Source organism: Antechinus flavipes, chromosome 3, assembly GCF_016432865.1.
Source record: "Antechinus flavipes isolate AdamAnt ecotype Samford, QLD, Australia chromosome 3, AdamAnt_v2, whole genome shotgun sequence".
NCBI classification, from domain to species: Eukaryota; Metazoa; Chordata; class Mammalia; order Dasyuromorphia; family Dasyuridae; genus Antechinus; species Antechinus flavipes.
In genome coordinates this window covers 518,089,896-518,104,890 of record NC_067400.1, presented here as the reverse complement: position 1 = coordinate 518,104,890, position 14,995 = coordinate 518,089,896, and the positions used below count along the sequence as shown (strand labels likewise).

The following is a 14,995-nucleotide window of genomic DNA, read 5'->3' as shown; positions in this document are numbered from 1 at the left end:
ATTTTCCTGGAGTGATAAAACACAAGAGGAAAGCAGAAATACAAAAAAAAAAAAAAATCACTTATCACTATCTCAAAGAGATTGTACAAAGAAAACACATAGGGACATTATTGCTAATTTTTGAAACCCTCAGAACAAAGGGAAAAATTTTAAAAGAAACAGAAAAATAAAAAGCAATTCAGATATGCTAGAGTTAGAATTAGAATTGTACAGGATTTGTCAGCAGCTACAATAAAAGACTGCAGGTCCTGGACTAACATATCAACAATCAAAAGAATTAGGCCTGTAGCCAAAAATATCACATCTATCAAAACTAAGCGGAGCATTGAATAGAGAAAATGGGGCAGGGTAGGAAAGGTCATTCATCATAGTCACAGATTTTCAGGATTTTGTTTGAATAAAACTGAACTCAATAGAAAACAACATATAAGAGCCAGAATCCAAGATTAATTTCAAGGGATTCAACAAGGACAAAGTGTGTGTACTTTTTATTTGGAAATGTAAACCGTGTGTTTAAGATTGACATCAGTAATTCAGTAGTTCAAAAGAAAGATTGGTACAGAACTGAGTAACTGAGCATGATATGACTCTAAAAAGCAAGCCTTGTAAGAAAAGGAAAAATAGTAATTATGCAATATGAATGAAGTGCAGAGGAAGAATTGACAGAAGCATTAGATGGGGGAGGAGAGCTAGTGGTTCTGAAAACCTCATGTCAGAAATGGGTTAAATGGAAAACAATACATACATATATAGATATGTGTACATATATCATGAAGAGTACAGCACCCTCCAAAATTTATAAAGAAATAAGGAGAAAAGGAATAGGATAAGGTGGGGTAGAGAGGTATGGAATAAGTTGTATGGATTAATGAGAAAGGGATAAAAAGGAGAGAAAGGATGAAGGGAGAAGATAGGGGAGAGATCCATGGATAGAGGAAGGTTAAATAATAATAAGGCAAATTAAGTAGAATTAAAGTAGAAGAGTTAGCAGGGATGAGAGATAAAAGATATACACAAACACTTTAACAAGGATCTGGAGTAGAATTAATTAAGAAAAAAGTATGGGTTGTAATCATTGATCTCATACAAAGTCAGACTAAAAGATTCAATCAAGAGAAATCTACATTACATCATCCTTATTAATATTGTTTAAATGTATGTGTTTCTATATTTGTGTGTATGCATGTAGGTGCATGTATATGTAGATAAATGTATGTGGATGAGTATGTGTGTGTGTGTATATATATATATGTATGTATGTATGTATGTATGTATATCTGTGTGTAACTGTAGTTTGTGGGAGGTGTGGAAATTTATTGTTAAATACTGTGAAGCCTCCCTGATGTTCTGGGGCACATGACAGTGTTTTGTTTTTATTTCCCTTTTTATATCTTTATTTTTCTCTCTTTTTTTTTGTTTTGTATTTAGTTTTAAATCAATATTTTTTAAAATTAAAAAAAAAACTGATTCAGTGATTTAAAAAAAACAACTATTGTGCTCTGCAACACATGAACTTAGACCCAGGTAACTGTTTAGAGTGCCTATATTTTCTTTCTTTGGTTTGAATCGGCCATAAAGAGAGATTTTCAATGTGACATCTGAAGAAAATTAAACAAACAACTTTTATTATTTAAAGTGGGACAGTGAGTCACTGTGCATTGCCTCAGAAATGCAGTGTGTGTTATTTTTAACATTTTTGTGATATTTAATATTTTTCTGTATGAATCACAGGTGAAATGTATATCACCATGTGTAAATAATTTTATGCTTCTTTTTTCTTTTTTGAATGTACTACTGGAATATTAACCATTTTGCTTTTATCACTATATGGAAAAAGCTTTTATATTTTCTGTAAGATATGAAATAGGTACAGGCACTTGTTAGTGATCAAGAGGTCATCTATGTCTCTTCTTCTGGCCCTTTGGCATTGTTTTACCCAGACTATTCTGAAAGACAGATTAAGCTAGCCATTAAAATTTTCCAGGTCAAGGATTAAGAGCATTTATTTCTATGACTGGACTACTGTATAGTAATTTAGACCCTGCTGATAAAAAAAAAGGCAGTACAATGGGAAAGATAAATCCTAGACTTGGAGCAAAAAAACCCAAGTTTGAAATCTAGCTGTGCCCCTGATTATTGATCTTAGAATTAGGAAAATGTGAGTTCAGATTCTGCCTCAGGCATTTAATAACTTTGTCATAGTACACACAGGTCACTTAACTACTCTTGGCTTTAGAACCTTAGCTGTAATGAAATGGGAAGAGTATTTAAACTTGATGAGTTATGTCCTTCCTTCCAGCTCTAGATTTATGTTTCGATAAGGAAATAATGCTTGGATAAGAAAGAGTGGGATAAGGGATATAGAAGAAATGGGGCTGATGTGATTCGATATAAAGCAGTGAGTAGGGGTAGCCCCAACAAGGAGTTCAGCTGGGATACATCTCAAAAACACAAGGATACTGAGTGGCAATTTATTGCCCTGTGGCTCGACTCAGAATCTCAGGGCAGTAGATTGTCATAAGAGTAGCAATGGTAAGGTTTTCTTTTCAATCTCACAACAGGAGATAGGAGGCGCAGGAGAGGTGTGCACATGTTGAGGCAGGTGGTTAAGTAGAGAGACCCTAGTCCAGGAAGGAGTAGATAAAATCAAAGGACCTAGCCAAGTGTTTAGCTGTATGAACTCTTCCCTAGGGCTTACTGTAATAGGCTTCATACTGCCAGCCATTTTGAAGGGATAGGAGTACAAGGGTGAGTGACTAGTCCTTCTTGATTGTCATGATAGGAATTAGTGGAGTTCTAGGGGACTGGTTGATTATTAAAGATTGAAGTTCCTTTAATCTTCATCTAGGTCATCTCTAAATGAGTGAATTCATTAATGATTGTTCTCAATGCCTATCCATTTCATGTTTGTGTTTTTTTGTTTTCTTTCTCCTTTTGTAGCTGAGATATCAACATGGACTAGGGACTCCTGATTTAAGACAGACTCTTCCTAACCTGAAAAATTTCATGGAGCATGGGCTAATGGTCAGATGGTAAGTCTCTAGGTTTTAGTTGTAAAATAAGCACGGGCAGTGTTTCTAAGAAGCCTTCCAAGGACTGCTATAATTCTCAGTCATGGTGTATAAGAAATTATGGAATCCTAGAATCTCAAAGATAGACGTATATAAGCAAGTGTATTCAAGCAACATTGAGAAAAATTATCCAGCAATAGAAAACTCATTACCTAGTGAGTTAATTCATTCTACTTTTGCACAGTTATAATTGTTAGAAAACTCTTCCAAATATTTTAATTGAAATCTGTATCTACAACATTAACTCATTATTTTTAGATATGTTCCCCTTAGCTTGCTAAAAGGAATTTAATGTCTTTTCCATATAACAACTCTCCAAGTGCTTGTTATTTATCTGCCTTTCCTTCCTCTCCCTTCCTCCCCACCCCTAACCATGAATATGCCCAATTAATAAACCTGATTGCGATTATGTCATGTTTTTTAATTCCTATATCCTGGGCACTCTTCAGGTTGTGTACTTCTTAAAATACATCATTCAGAATTGAAGATGATACTCCAAGTATGATTCACTCAGAGTAGAGAACAAAGGAACTCTCAACTTCTTCATTCTGGATAATATACCACTCTTAATAGTTCCCATGGCCAGTTAGCTTTCTTGGTTGTAGTCAGACTTGTCAGATTCATGTCCACTGCTCTCTAGCCATTTTTACCCCATCTCACACCTTTATTATGGACTTAGTAAGCCAAGTGTAAGACTTTACATTTATTTCTTTGTATCTTGTGAAATTAAAAATTATAATTGATTTGTAGGTTTGTTTCCATAATGAGAAATTTGGGGTGGGAGGAGGTATATTTCTTATTCTTAAGAAAGTAAATAAATTTGAATTTAATAACCAGAAAGTTAATGGAACAAAGTTCTGGGAATTCTATTGCAATTATGCATTGTATCATAGAAGTAGGAAAGAAATTATCTGTGAGAGCTTTGGCAAGTAATTGTTGCTAAACTTTGATAAAATGGTAGATGGAAGCAGAAAGTCTACATGTGATAATCTGTAAAGGTCCCTTCTATGATACTGCATTGACTCAAGGAAAAGGGAGGTTGAGGGATGTTCAGGAAGCCCCAGAAAATAAAAAGTTAATGAAAAAAGTATAAAGGAGAGAGATTTACATTCCTGTTCCAGTTCTGCCACCATCTTGCAATGTGATTTTTGAACAAGTATCTTTACACTTTGGAGCCTTGATTTTTCTCAGATGTAAAATTGAGGTAATAGTACCTCTCTGGTGTAACTCAGTGGATAATTATCAAGTTCAAATGCAGTAAAATATTGGAAAATTTTAGAATGCTGTCCATATATGAGACACAAATGCAGTCTCCTGAAATATAGTGACTGGTCAGCTAGAAAAAGAAGGGATGCATTTCTTTTTTTTTTTTTAAATTAATATATCAACACAATAACAGATAGGAATTAAATTTTAATCTTATTGGGACCACATTCAAGAGTGCTGTGGCCCATAGCTGGTTTGACACCTTTGTTTTACATCTTTGCAGTGAATACTCTCAGTGATTAAACTAAAGATCTATTGGAGTAGCCAGAAAGTTGCTCTATATTAAAAACTCTAACTTGTTTGTTTGTTTGTTTGTTTTACCATTCTAATTTGTCCAATTACATTTCCAATTACAAAAACAATTTTTAGCATTCATTTTTCTAAATTTTGAATTGTTTTCTCCCTCCCTCCTTTTATCCTCTCCCAAAGATAGTAAACAGTTTGGTATGGATTATACATGTACAGTCATGTAAAATATATTTCCATATTAATCATGTTGTGAAAGAAACACATATTCCTCTCCCCCCCAAAAATAAAGTGCAAAATAGTATGCTTCAGTCTGCATTCAGATTCACATCAATTGTCCCTGGTGGTGGGTAATATTTTCATTGCTGAGAATAACTAGGTCATTTAGAGTTGATTATCCTTACAATATTGCTAATATATGGATATTCCTTCAATGTCCTATTCTTTGCTATCCCCCCAAAAGCTGTTATAAATATTCTTAAAGATAAATCTGCCCTTTCCTCTCCCCCTTTTTTTTAATCTCTTTGGGATAAAAACCTAGTAATGATATTGCTAGATCAAAGGGTATGCACAGTTTTTTAACACTTTGGGCACAGTACAAATTGCTCTCTAGAATGATCGGTTCACATTTCCACCAACAGTTTATAAGTGTCCCAGTTTCCCCACATTCTATCCAATATTTTCCTTTACTGTCATATCAGCCAATATGAAGTGGTAACAAAAATATTTGCATTTCTCGAATCAGTGGGTAAGTTAGAATATTTTTTTCATGTGACTATAAGTAGTTTTAATTTCTTTGTCAGTTGCCTGTTCATATTACTTGACCATTTGTTACCATTTTGATTCAGTTTTCTACTTGTTTGAGTAATGAGGCCTTTATCAGAGACATTTGCTGTAAAAAATTATTTCCCATCTTTTTGTTTTCCTTCTAATTTTAGTGTATTCTGTTTATGCAAACCCTTTTTAATTTAATATACTTAAAATTCAGTTTTACATCTTGAAATACTCTCTATCCCATGTTGAGTCAAAAATTCTTCCCTTCTTCATACATCTTACAGGTAAATAATTCCATGCTCCCTTAATTTGTTTATAGTATCATCTTTTATGTTAAAATTGTGTACTCTTTAGCGACCTTATCATGTTATAAGGCATAAGATGTTGGTTTTTACTTAATTTCTGCCACATTATTTTTCAGTTTTTGTCACATAATGAGTTTATGTCACAAAAGCTTGATTCTTTGAGTCTATGAAACACTAGATTACTATGATCATTTACTACTGTGTGTTGTATACATAACCTATTTTATTGATCCACCTCTCTATTTCTTAGCCAGTGCCAGATTGTTTTAATGATTATCACTTTATAATACAATTTGAAATCTGAGTATGGCTAGGCCTTCCTTTGCTTTTTTGTTGTTGTTGTTCATTCATTTTCTTGATATTCTTGACCTTTTCTTCTTGCAGGTGAATTTTTTTCTAGTTCTATAAAATGCTTTTTTTGATTGATTGGTATGACACTGAATAAGTAAATTGGTTTAGAGTAGGATTAACTGTTGGGATAATCATATGATTTTTATTGATTTTGTTACTGACATGATCAATTAAACTGATAGTTTTCCCATTACTGAACCAGCCCTTCACTCTTGGTATAAATTCCCTCTGGACAGTTTTGATCCTATGAACTTAAAAATCTAACAATAGAGAAGAATAAAGCATGGTTCCCCTCTTCAAGGAATTTATAATCTCTTTGGAGAAAATGGATGCAAATACATAAAAAATTATTTAGCAATATAAGAATGGAATAATAATAATAGTCTTAAAAGAAAGTCTTAAAAGACTTAAAGACAGAACATAACTATTTTGCTATAGACCACAAGAATTCACGGAATAGAAGCATGAGTATTTAATAAAATACTGAACTTAAAGCCAATAGACTTGAGTTTGAATTCCTTAACTTACAAGCCAAATGGTAATAGATGGGTCTCTTTAATTCTCTGAACTACACTCAATTACTATAAAATTAGTATAATAGTACTAGCATTACTTATTAGGTTGTTGTAAATAAAGGGACTTACAATAATAATTAGCATTTATATAACACTTTACAAAGCACTTTATAAACATTATCTCAATTAATCATCACAACAAGCTTAGGAAGATAGGTGCTATTATTATACTTATTTTACTCATGAGGAAGCCGAGACTGAAAGAAAATAAGTGACTTGCCCAGGCTTTCCTGATTGTAAAGCAAAATAGAACATGTTGTTATTAATAATATGGTATATAATGCATAACACACTAGACATGGAGTAGGCAAGGTCTAAACTAAAATCTTGCCTCACACATTTGCTAGATGCATGAGCCTAGGCAAGTCAGTTAACCTTTCTCAGCCTCAGTTTTCTCATCTATAAAATAGAGACAATAATAGCACTTATAATTGTGAGAGTCAAATGATTTAATATGTATTAATCTTCACAAACATTAAGTCACTCTATAAATGCAAATGATTTTTTTAAAGGAATGGAATGAATGAGGTACTTGTACAATGGTAATTAGGTGGAGAACCTCTAACCAAGGATAGAGATAATTATACAAGATCAAGAATTTTGATAACATAAATTTAAAATAAAATTGCACACATATACATATATGTATACACACACACACACACACACACACACACACACACAAACTATCAATTGGAGGAAAGTCTTTGGCAAGGATCTGAGTATCTAGGTTATACAAGGAATTAACAAATATATAAGTGCAAGAGCTATTCTTCAGGAGAAAAGTAGGCAAAAGAAGAATTGTAGATTTTAACAACTGTATATAAGATTGCTTCCAAACATTGATAATATAAAAAAAAAGTCCATCAAAAAAATCTCTAAAGTTGCATTTCCAACCCAAAATATTGGCAAATATGAAAAATGGTGTCAGAGTACAAGTAAGAAAGATAGGAAATACATTAGTAATAGAACTGAATTGTTCCATTCATTCCAAGAATCAGTTTGTACTTATACTTTAGGAAAAGGAGGAAAAAAAAGATGACTAAAACCTCCATATTTATTTGTTTCACTGCCACGAGGATCAGATAGAAAGAAAAGAACCATAATACCAAAATATTCACAGAAGCATGTTTTTTTGTCATAGCAAATAATTTAAAATAAAATTGATTTCCATCACTGGGGAATGACTAAACAAATCATAATACACTCATGTAACATAATGAATTATTTCTGAACCATAAGAAAGAATTCAAAGAATTCTGTATAATATGAAGAATTCAGCAAAACATGGCACAATTCTGTGAACCAATACAGATTAAATTAAATGATTAATTTAATGATTAACAGAAATGATTAAAACAATGTATATAGAAAAAACAACAGAAATGAAAGTGATTATAATGAGCAAGCTTAGCTCTGGAAGATATCTCCTTGAATTGAAGAAAGGAGAGACTGTGGGGGGTGGTCTTTTGAACAGGTGGTCAGACATATCTATTTAGTTACCAGAAAAGTCTTGATGACCAAGGGTGAAAGATATTCAGAAATGAATATTATTTAAAAACAAAAGATAATGTTTTTAAAAGTTTCTACAAGATATGAAGAGGGAAGAGGAGGAGAATCCTCCAAGTGGAAGGAGGAGGAGTATAAGCCAAGACACAGCAGTAAAAGACAAGGATCATAAAAATATGGTGACAGGGTAGGGTTTGTCCTGGAAAACAGAAGAAAAAGGTATAAACAGAGTAGTAGAGACGTGAACTGACTTTTTAGGATGGATACAAAGTGAACGTGTAACATATTGTGATTCTGAAACTAGGTTCCTATCCAAGGCTTATTGGGTTGTCAATTTAAATTTTGGTTTAATTTTCAGAAATACTGTTCTAGCACAAGGCCTGCCACATGCTTACAAAGTTGCTTAAAAACGTTAGTTGAATATTTACTGACTAATTTCAGTCCCTACCATCCATCATTCCTTTGCTAAGCAATGTTTTTCTCTTCAGCCTTTCCCATCATTAAAACTGGTGAAAGATAAGTAACTTTGTTCTAGAATTCTCACCCAGGAGAACTAGTAAAGCATTTATCAGAGAATCCCTAGTACAGTTTGCCATGGGAAGCATATGTAAAAATCCTGAGTCAAGCCACTGAAGCAATAACATGGGGAAGTTATAACCTCCAGGTTAGCAGAAGCAAGCAAGTTTGGCATCCTCAAAGCAGAAAAGTTCCAGGAACAACAGGATCAGAATAGCCTGAGCCTAGGAACCTCAGAAGCAAAGGGTTAAAAAAAACTCACTTCCCTAAGGGGGGATTTTATTTCTTTGTAAAACAAAACACTTTCATTTTCTGTGTGGTTGTCACTATTCATAAATTGGACCCCAAAAGGCAAACTGCTGCATGTTCTTTGAAGATGAAGTAGGCCCAGTGTGTTGCCTGTCTATATAGTCTCTGAATTCCTCCCTTCAGTACACGTCAGAATTATATCATGGTATTGATTTATTTAAAAGAAATGAAAATGATGATAATAAGTCCCTTTAGTAATTTATTCTAGCACTTTAAAGTTTGCAAATGGTTTTCCTCACAGCCTTTTAAGCCAGATAATACAAGGATTATGATTGGACTATTGTGGTAGCCTTCTAATTAATCTCCCTATTTCCATTCTTTCCCCTATTCATTCCATCTTTCACATGGCTGCCAAAATAATCTTACTGAAGCACAGGTTGGACCATGTCAGCTCTCCTTTCAAGAAGCTTTAATGGCTTCCTGTTGCCTCCAAACTTGTTGCAGTCTAGTTCCAACCCACTTTTCCAAGATCATTATATATTACCTCCCCTCACAAAGTCCTTCCTCCAGCTAGTGTCCTTTTGCTATTCTTAGGACTTGACATTTCATTTCCCTTGTTCATGTACTGGCTGGCTACATTCCTGGAATTCATATCTTCCTTATCTGTTCCCCTTAGAATCTGGCGCATCCTTCAAGTTTCATTTTAGATTGCACCTAAATGAGGAGCTTGAACTAAATGACCTTTTAGGTCTCTTCCAGCTCTGATTTCTGTGATCAGATCAGGTGCCCTTCCCCTTCTTAAGTTATTTATCTTAGCTCTATAAAATTATAAATTTATCTACATAAATATTATATCTTACTAATGCAATGTAAGTTCCTTGAGGAATTTTTTTTTCACATAGTAGGCACCTAATAAATTCTTATTGAGTTCTCATTTTGCAAAGGAGGAAGGTAAAGGTCCAGTAAGGGGAAGTTAGTGTTTAAGTCCCAACTGTATGCTAAGTACTATACTAAGTTAAGTGCCAGGGCTTGCCCCCAAACAGTCAAAAAGACTTCTATCCAAGAGCTCAAGTCTAAAATGAGAAACAGCTTGCAAACAATTAAGTACAAATAAGCTATTGACAGAATAAATTGAAAATAATTAACAGAGGAAAGGCACTAACATCAAGAGGAATGAGAAGAGACTTTCTATAAGGAGGTGGGATTTTAAGTGGGACTTAAAGGAACCCCAAGAAGGAAGGAAGCCAGGAAGTGGATATGAGACCTGACCAAGCTCACACAGGTATTAAGTTTTGGATTTTACTGCTCAGGATCTAGTGCCCTCAACACACTAAGCTACCTTTATAAGATTTGTCTTCATGTCACTTAGAGACTTGTAAGGAAGACAAAATACTTAAACAATAATAATATTACAGTGATTGTGAAAGGAAAATTCTGCATCCTGTATTTTATGGAGTTCTGTAGAGTCACTGCCTTTGCTGTCAGACAATCTCTGTGTTGGTTTTGCTGAATTGCATTTTGTTTGTGTTGTTTTTATCTTTGCTAATGGCAAGCTCACCAGATTGACAAGGGAGAAGAGGTATAATTAAAAAATGAATGAGGTATAAAAGCAAACTATATCAGTAAAATTAAAAGTCCTTTCATATAGAAAATCTAATCGAACCAGCCTGACTGAGCTAGATGAGCACTTGTCAGGATATGTAGTAGAAGCAGTTCTTGATCAGTTATATGTTGTCTTCTTAAGTCACTTCTGGTCTTGAGATTCTATGAAGGAGAAATATTTCAAGAGTCTGAATGCTGACTTTGATATCTTAAGGGAGCTCTCATGTTTCATGGAACAGGTAGCATAAAATTGCTCCTCAAAGGCAGAAAAGGATTTCAGCAGGCGGTTGAAGGGAGAGTGGGTTGTGGAGCAGAATAGATATTTTTTGCTCCATATCTATTCCAGTCTTGAACAATGATATAAGCAAAGGCATGAACTATATAATGATCAGCCTTCAACTAGAGGACAATGAGCCTTCAGGAGTGTGCCTTCAGCACAATAAGACCTGAGTAATGTTGGTGTTTTTCCATTCTAAAGGAATCTTTGCTTCTAAGCTCTAAAAAAAAACAATCCCAGGTGTAACAATTCAGAGTCACAACCTTGAAAATTAGTTGGGTTTTTTCTTTTTAGTTGTTATTTGGTGTGTTTTTTTCCCCTTTAAGTATTTCAGGGCCATTCTCTTAAATAGTCTGGTACAAAGCCATCTATATGCCACTTAAATATCTCATTTTCCTTTGTATTCGCTACTTAATATAAAACGGCTGAATTCTCAAACCAACAAACACATATACAGCTAGTGCTAAAGCTGAATTATGGTCCGGGGAAAATATGCATGCGAGCTATTTTATGACCGATCCCAGCAAAAGTACATTTGAACTGAACTTGATATTATTTTCTGTGATGGCTGTGACCAGGCTAGAGGAAGAAACTAAGCAACTGATTCCTTGACTAGTCCCCAGTTTGGGATCTTCCTATGCTTGTTCCATAATTTCTACCTGTCTCCCAAACACATCCTCAATTTTTGCCCTACCCTTTTCTAACTAGGATATTCTCCACACTCTCTTCCACCTATTCCAAACTTACTCATACTGCATTGTTAAAACCCAAGGAGTGTTTTATTTCTCCCTTCAAGAGGCAATATGGTGAGCCTCAGTTTTTTCATCTGTGAGTGCCAGTACTTTGACTACTTATTTGACAAAGGTTATTGTGAGAAAAGCTCTTTGTAAACTAAGCATATGAATGTGAATTGTTATTATTGATGGCTGTTTTGCTCATTTTGTGACTTAGCACCATGTGTTAGGCAATGTATTTTAATGAAAAGATCACTGGAGTTATTCCAGTCCTAACTCTGCCAACTTAAATTGTAAAGCTTTCAGCAAATCACTTTGCTTCTTTAGTTTCCTTGTCTGTCCAATAAGAAAGGATTACAAAAGGATTAACTAGGTTTCTTAAAACTCTGTGATTCTTTGAATTTGGAATGGGTACTTTCTGTGCCCAGCACAGAGCTATGATTAGTTGGTCTATGAATTATTAGATGACTTTAAACCAGACTGTTTAAGAGAATGTCCCTTCAATACTTAAAGGGGAAAAAAAACAACAACAACAAAAACCCTGCAAACCAAAAAAAAAAAAAAAAACCAGTAACAACTAATTTTCTTTTCTTTTTTTTTTTCCTTTTTCTGAGACAACTGGGGTTAAGTGACTTGCCCAGGGTCACACAGCTAGGAAGTGTTAAGTGTCTGAATCCAAATTTAAACTCAGGTCTTCCCAACTTCAGGGCTGGTACTCTATCCACTGCGCCACCTAGTTGCCCCAACAATTAATTTTTGAAGTTGTGATATTTGGGGTTGTTTTTTTTAGGGCTCAGAAACAGAGATTCCCTTAAAGGTCAGCTATTGCAATGCTCTTGTTTTAAAGATGATGAAACAGACCTAGATTAATTGTGGCTTGCCCAAAATAATATAGAAAGTTAATGGCAGAAAAGATTTGAATTAGTTTTCCCTTCTTCCCATTAGCCTTCTTTCAGAATTGTCTCAGTGCTAAAGCAAAGCAGAATTCCCTACCCACTCTATGTACTCATTAATATTAGAATTATTTTTTTTAAAATTCTACTTTCTTCCCACTTTGTCATATGGCTTAAGGTATCATTCATTTTTTTGACAAATAATTACTAAATATCTGCTTGTTCTCTGCCTGTATATCAGACTATGTCTCTTTGTTCATTGAATTTACAGGAATAATAGTAGCTTCTATTTCTGCACCTGCAAAGAGCCTTCAAAGCATGTTGCTGAAAATAACTTTCAGTTGGAGCAAACATTATCATCTCTGCCTTGTATATGATGAAACTGAGGTGCAGGGAGGTAAAATGATTTCATAGACATAATTGAAAAACACTTAAGAGGTCATCTAATCTAGGCATCTTATTTTTACAGATGAGGAAACCTAGGCCCAGTGAAACAAATAATTTACCCAAGATTACATAGATAGAAACTGATTCCAGGTCTTCCCATTATAAGTCTAGCACTTCTTCCATTATATCACATTACCTATAACTAGGGAGGCAAAACATAGAAACTTTATTGGGGGATGGGGGGGAGGGGGGGAGAGGAAGGGGGGAGGTGGGGATGACCGTTAAGTTTAGTAACAAAGTTACAATGATTTTTCCTCACTTCATGTTGCAAATCTGAAAGCCTAAAACTAGATGTAAACTTAACTTCACTTGGTTGACCTGCTGTTGCCATGGTAGGGTGACTGTGGTTTTATTCTTTATATGGCCTAAAACAGGGGTCCTCAAACTTTTTAAATGGGGGGGCCAGTTTACTGTCTCTCAGACTATTGGAGGGCCGGACTATAGTAAAAACAAAAACTTTGTTTTGTGGACCGTTAAATAAAGAAACTTCATAGCCCTGGTTGAGGGAAATAAAAGTCCTCAGCTGCTGCATCTGGCCCACAGGCCGTAGTTTGAGGACCCCTGGCTGAAGACTTAGGTGTGGGTATATATGTTTGTATTTCCTAAGAGACAGAAAGGTTTTATGATCCTTGGAGAAAAAAGGCACTATCAGAAATATATTCAACCTTTTTGTTGTGGCCTGCTGATTTCCTTGATTTCCCTTAGTGACATCACCTACAGAGAAGCTATTGGAAACATGGCATAAGGGTAGCATTACAGGTTGAGTAGCAATATCTTCTAAAACTGTCCCTGTTACCCAGGTATTTTTTCTTGCCTCCCTGTCCTTTGGAATATACTTTGAATAGTTCAGGGATTACTCCATTAATTCCATAATTCCATTAATGTGTGCACTCACTTCACTGACACTTGACCACAACAGCCCTTACACAATAGAATGCACAATCTTCTGAAGTTGCTTTGTCTGGGGCGGAATGAGGCTCAAAGAGCCTGCCAGGTGGTAACAAGTCTTCCTGGGCTTGGTTGAGTTGGTTCTTTGACCACAGAACTGAAGACCCTTACTGCATCTGCATTCACAGTGTTTCTCGTTTGATAGAAACTGTCAGACCTTAGGCATTATTCCATAGCCATGAGGGTTCACGTGCCTGTCTCTAGAGACTTTGGATAGAGACTTCAGAGGAGATTCCCTTTAATCAGTTGAATGAACTTTAGAGGTCACTTAGTGCCTTTATCACTTGGAAGAAATCTTAAAGTTATTTAGTGTAATCCCTGGACCAGTGCATGAAATTCATTCTTCTTGTTCAGTTGTGTCTGTTGTATTTGATTCTTTGTGAACCCATTTGGGATTTTCTTGGCAAAGATTCTGGAGAGATTCACCATTTCCTTCTCTAGCTCATTTTACAACTGAGGAAACTGAAACAAACAGTAGTGACTTGTCCAAATTCACAGAGCTAATAAGTGTCTGAGGCAAGATTTGAACTTAGGAAAATGAGTCTTCAGCAATTAATATTCCATTTTCCTTAAGCATTTTCAGTGCAAAGAGCTCATTATCATTCAGTCTTTTGAATTAGTGTACTTCTTTTTTTAAGCACTTTGTTAAACCTAGAAAAAATATTTACAATGTATATTGGGCACACTACTTATCTCATATTAAAATCAGTATTAGTGGTGAAGAACACAACCATTATCACACTCATATGGACTATTCAGAACAAACTAGATTGATTCATACCTTGCAAAATAGTAGTACATGTGGTTCCAGTAGCAGATATGGGCCTTTCAAAAATGTCATTCTTAAAATAACTAGAATATTAAACAATAGCAAAGAAAAAAAAAGTCACCTCACATTTTCTGACTAATTTTGAGGCTAAAAAGAGGTATAGAAGGTATCAAACACTTCAGCTGATACTTGTGGGCCAATCTTCAGAGGCATACATTACTCTCACCTCAGCTTTTCAGCAAGCTTGACCTATCAAACTCAGAAGCTTTGAACAGAATATGAATGCACTTCAGGACTTTGGCAGTGGGGGAGTTCTGATTTTGTTAGTTTTCAGGAAAGTCCATCCTTTGGACTCCACCCTAGACAAAATGATCAAATAATTTAGATCACATAATGATAGGTAATACAATTGTCTTGCTTATTCAAGCCAACTCATTTGCCTTTGAATGTGAAAGTGACCAGT

General features: G+C 34.8%; 1 protein-coding gene across 2 annotated transcripts in view; it reads left to right on the top strand.

The window, feature by feature from the left end:
• Window positions 1–14,995, top strand: part of UVRAG (UV radiation resistance associated) — a 410,809-nt gene that overhangs the window by 344,128 nt on the left and 51,686 nt on the right. For both annotated transcript variants that reach the window (XM_051987076.1, XM_051987077.1), the window contains exon 14: window positions 2,941–3,032. In XM_051987076.1, coding sequence (XP_051843036.1) covers window positions 2,941–3,032 — 92 coding nt within the window. The remainder of the gene's footprint in view (window positions 1–2,940; window positions 3,033–14,995) is intronic.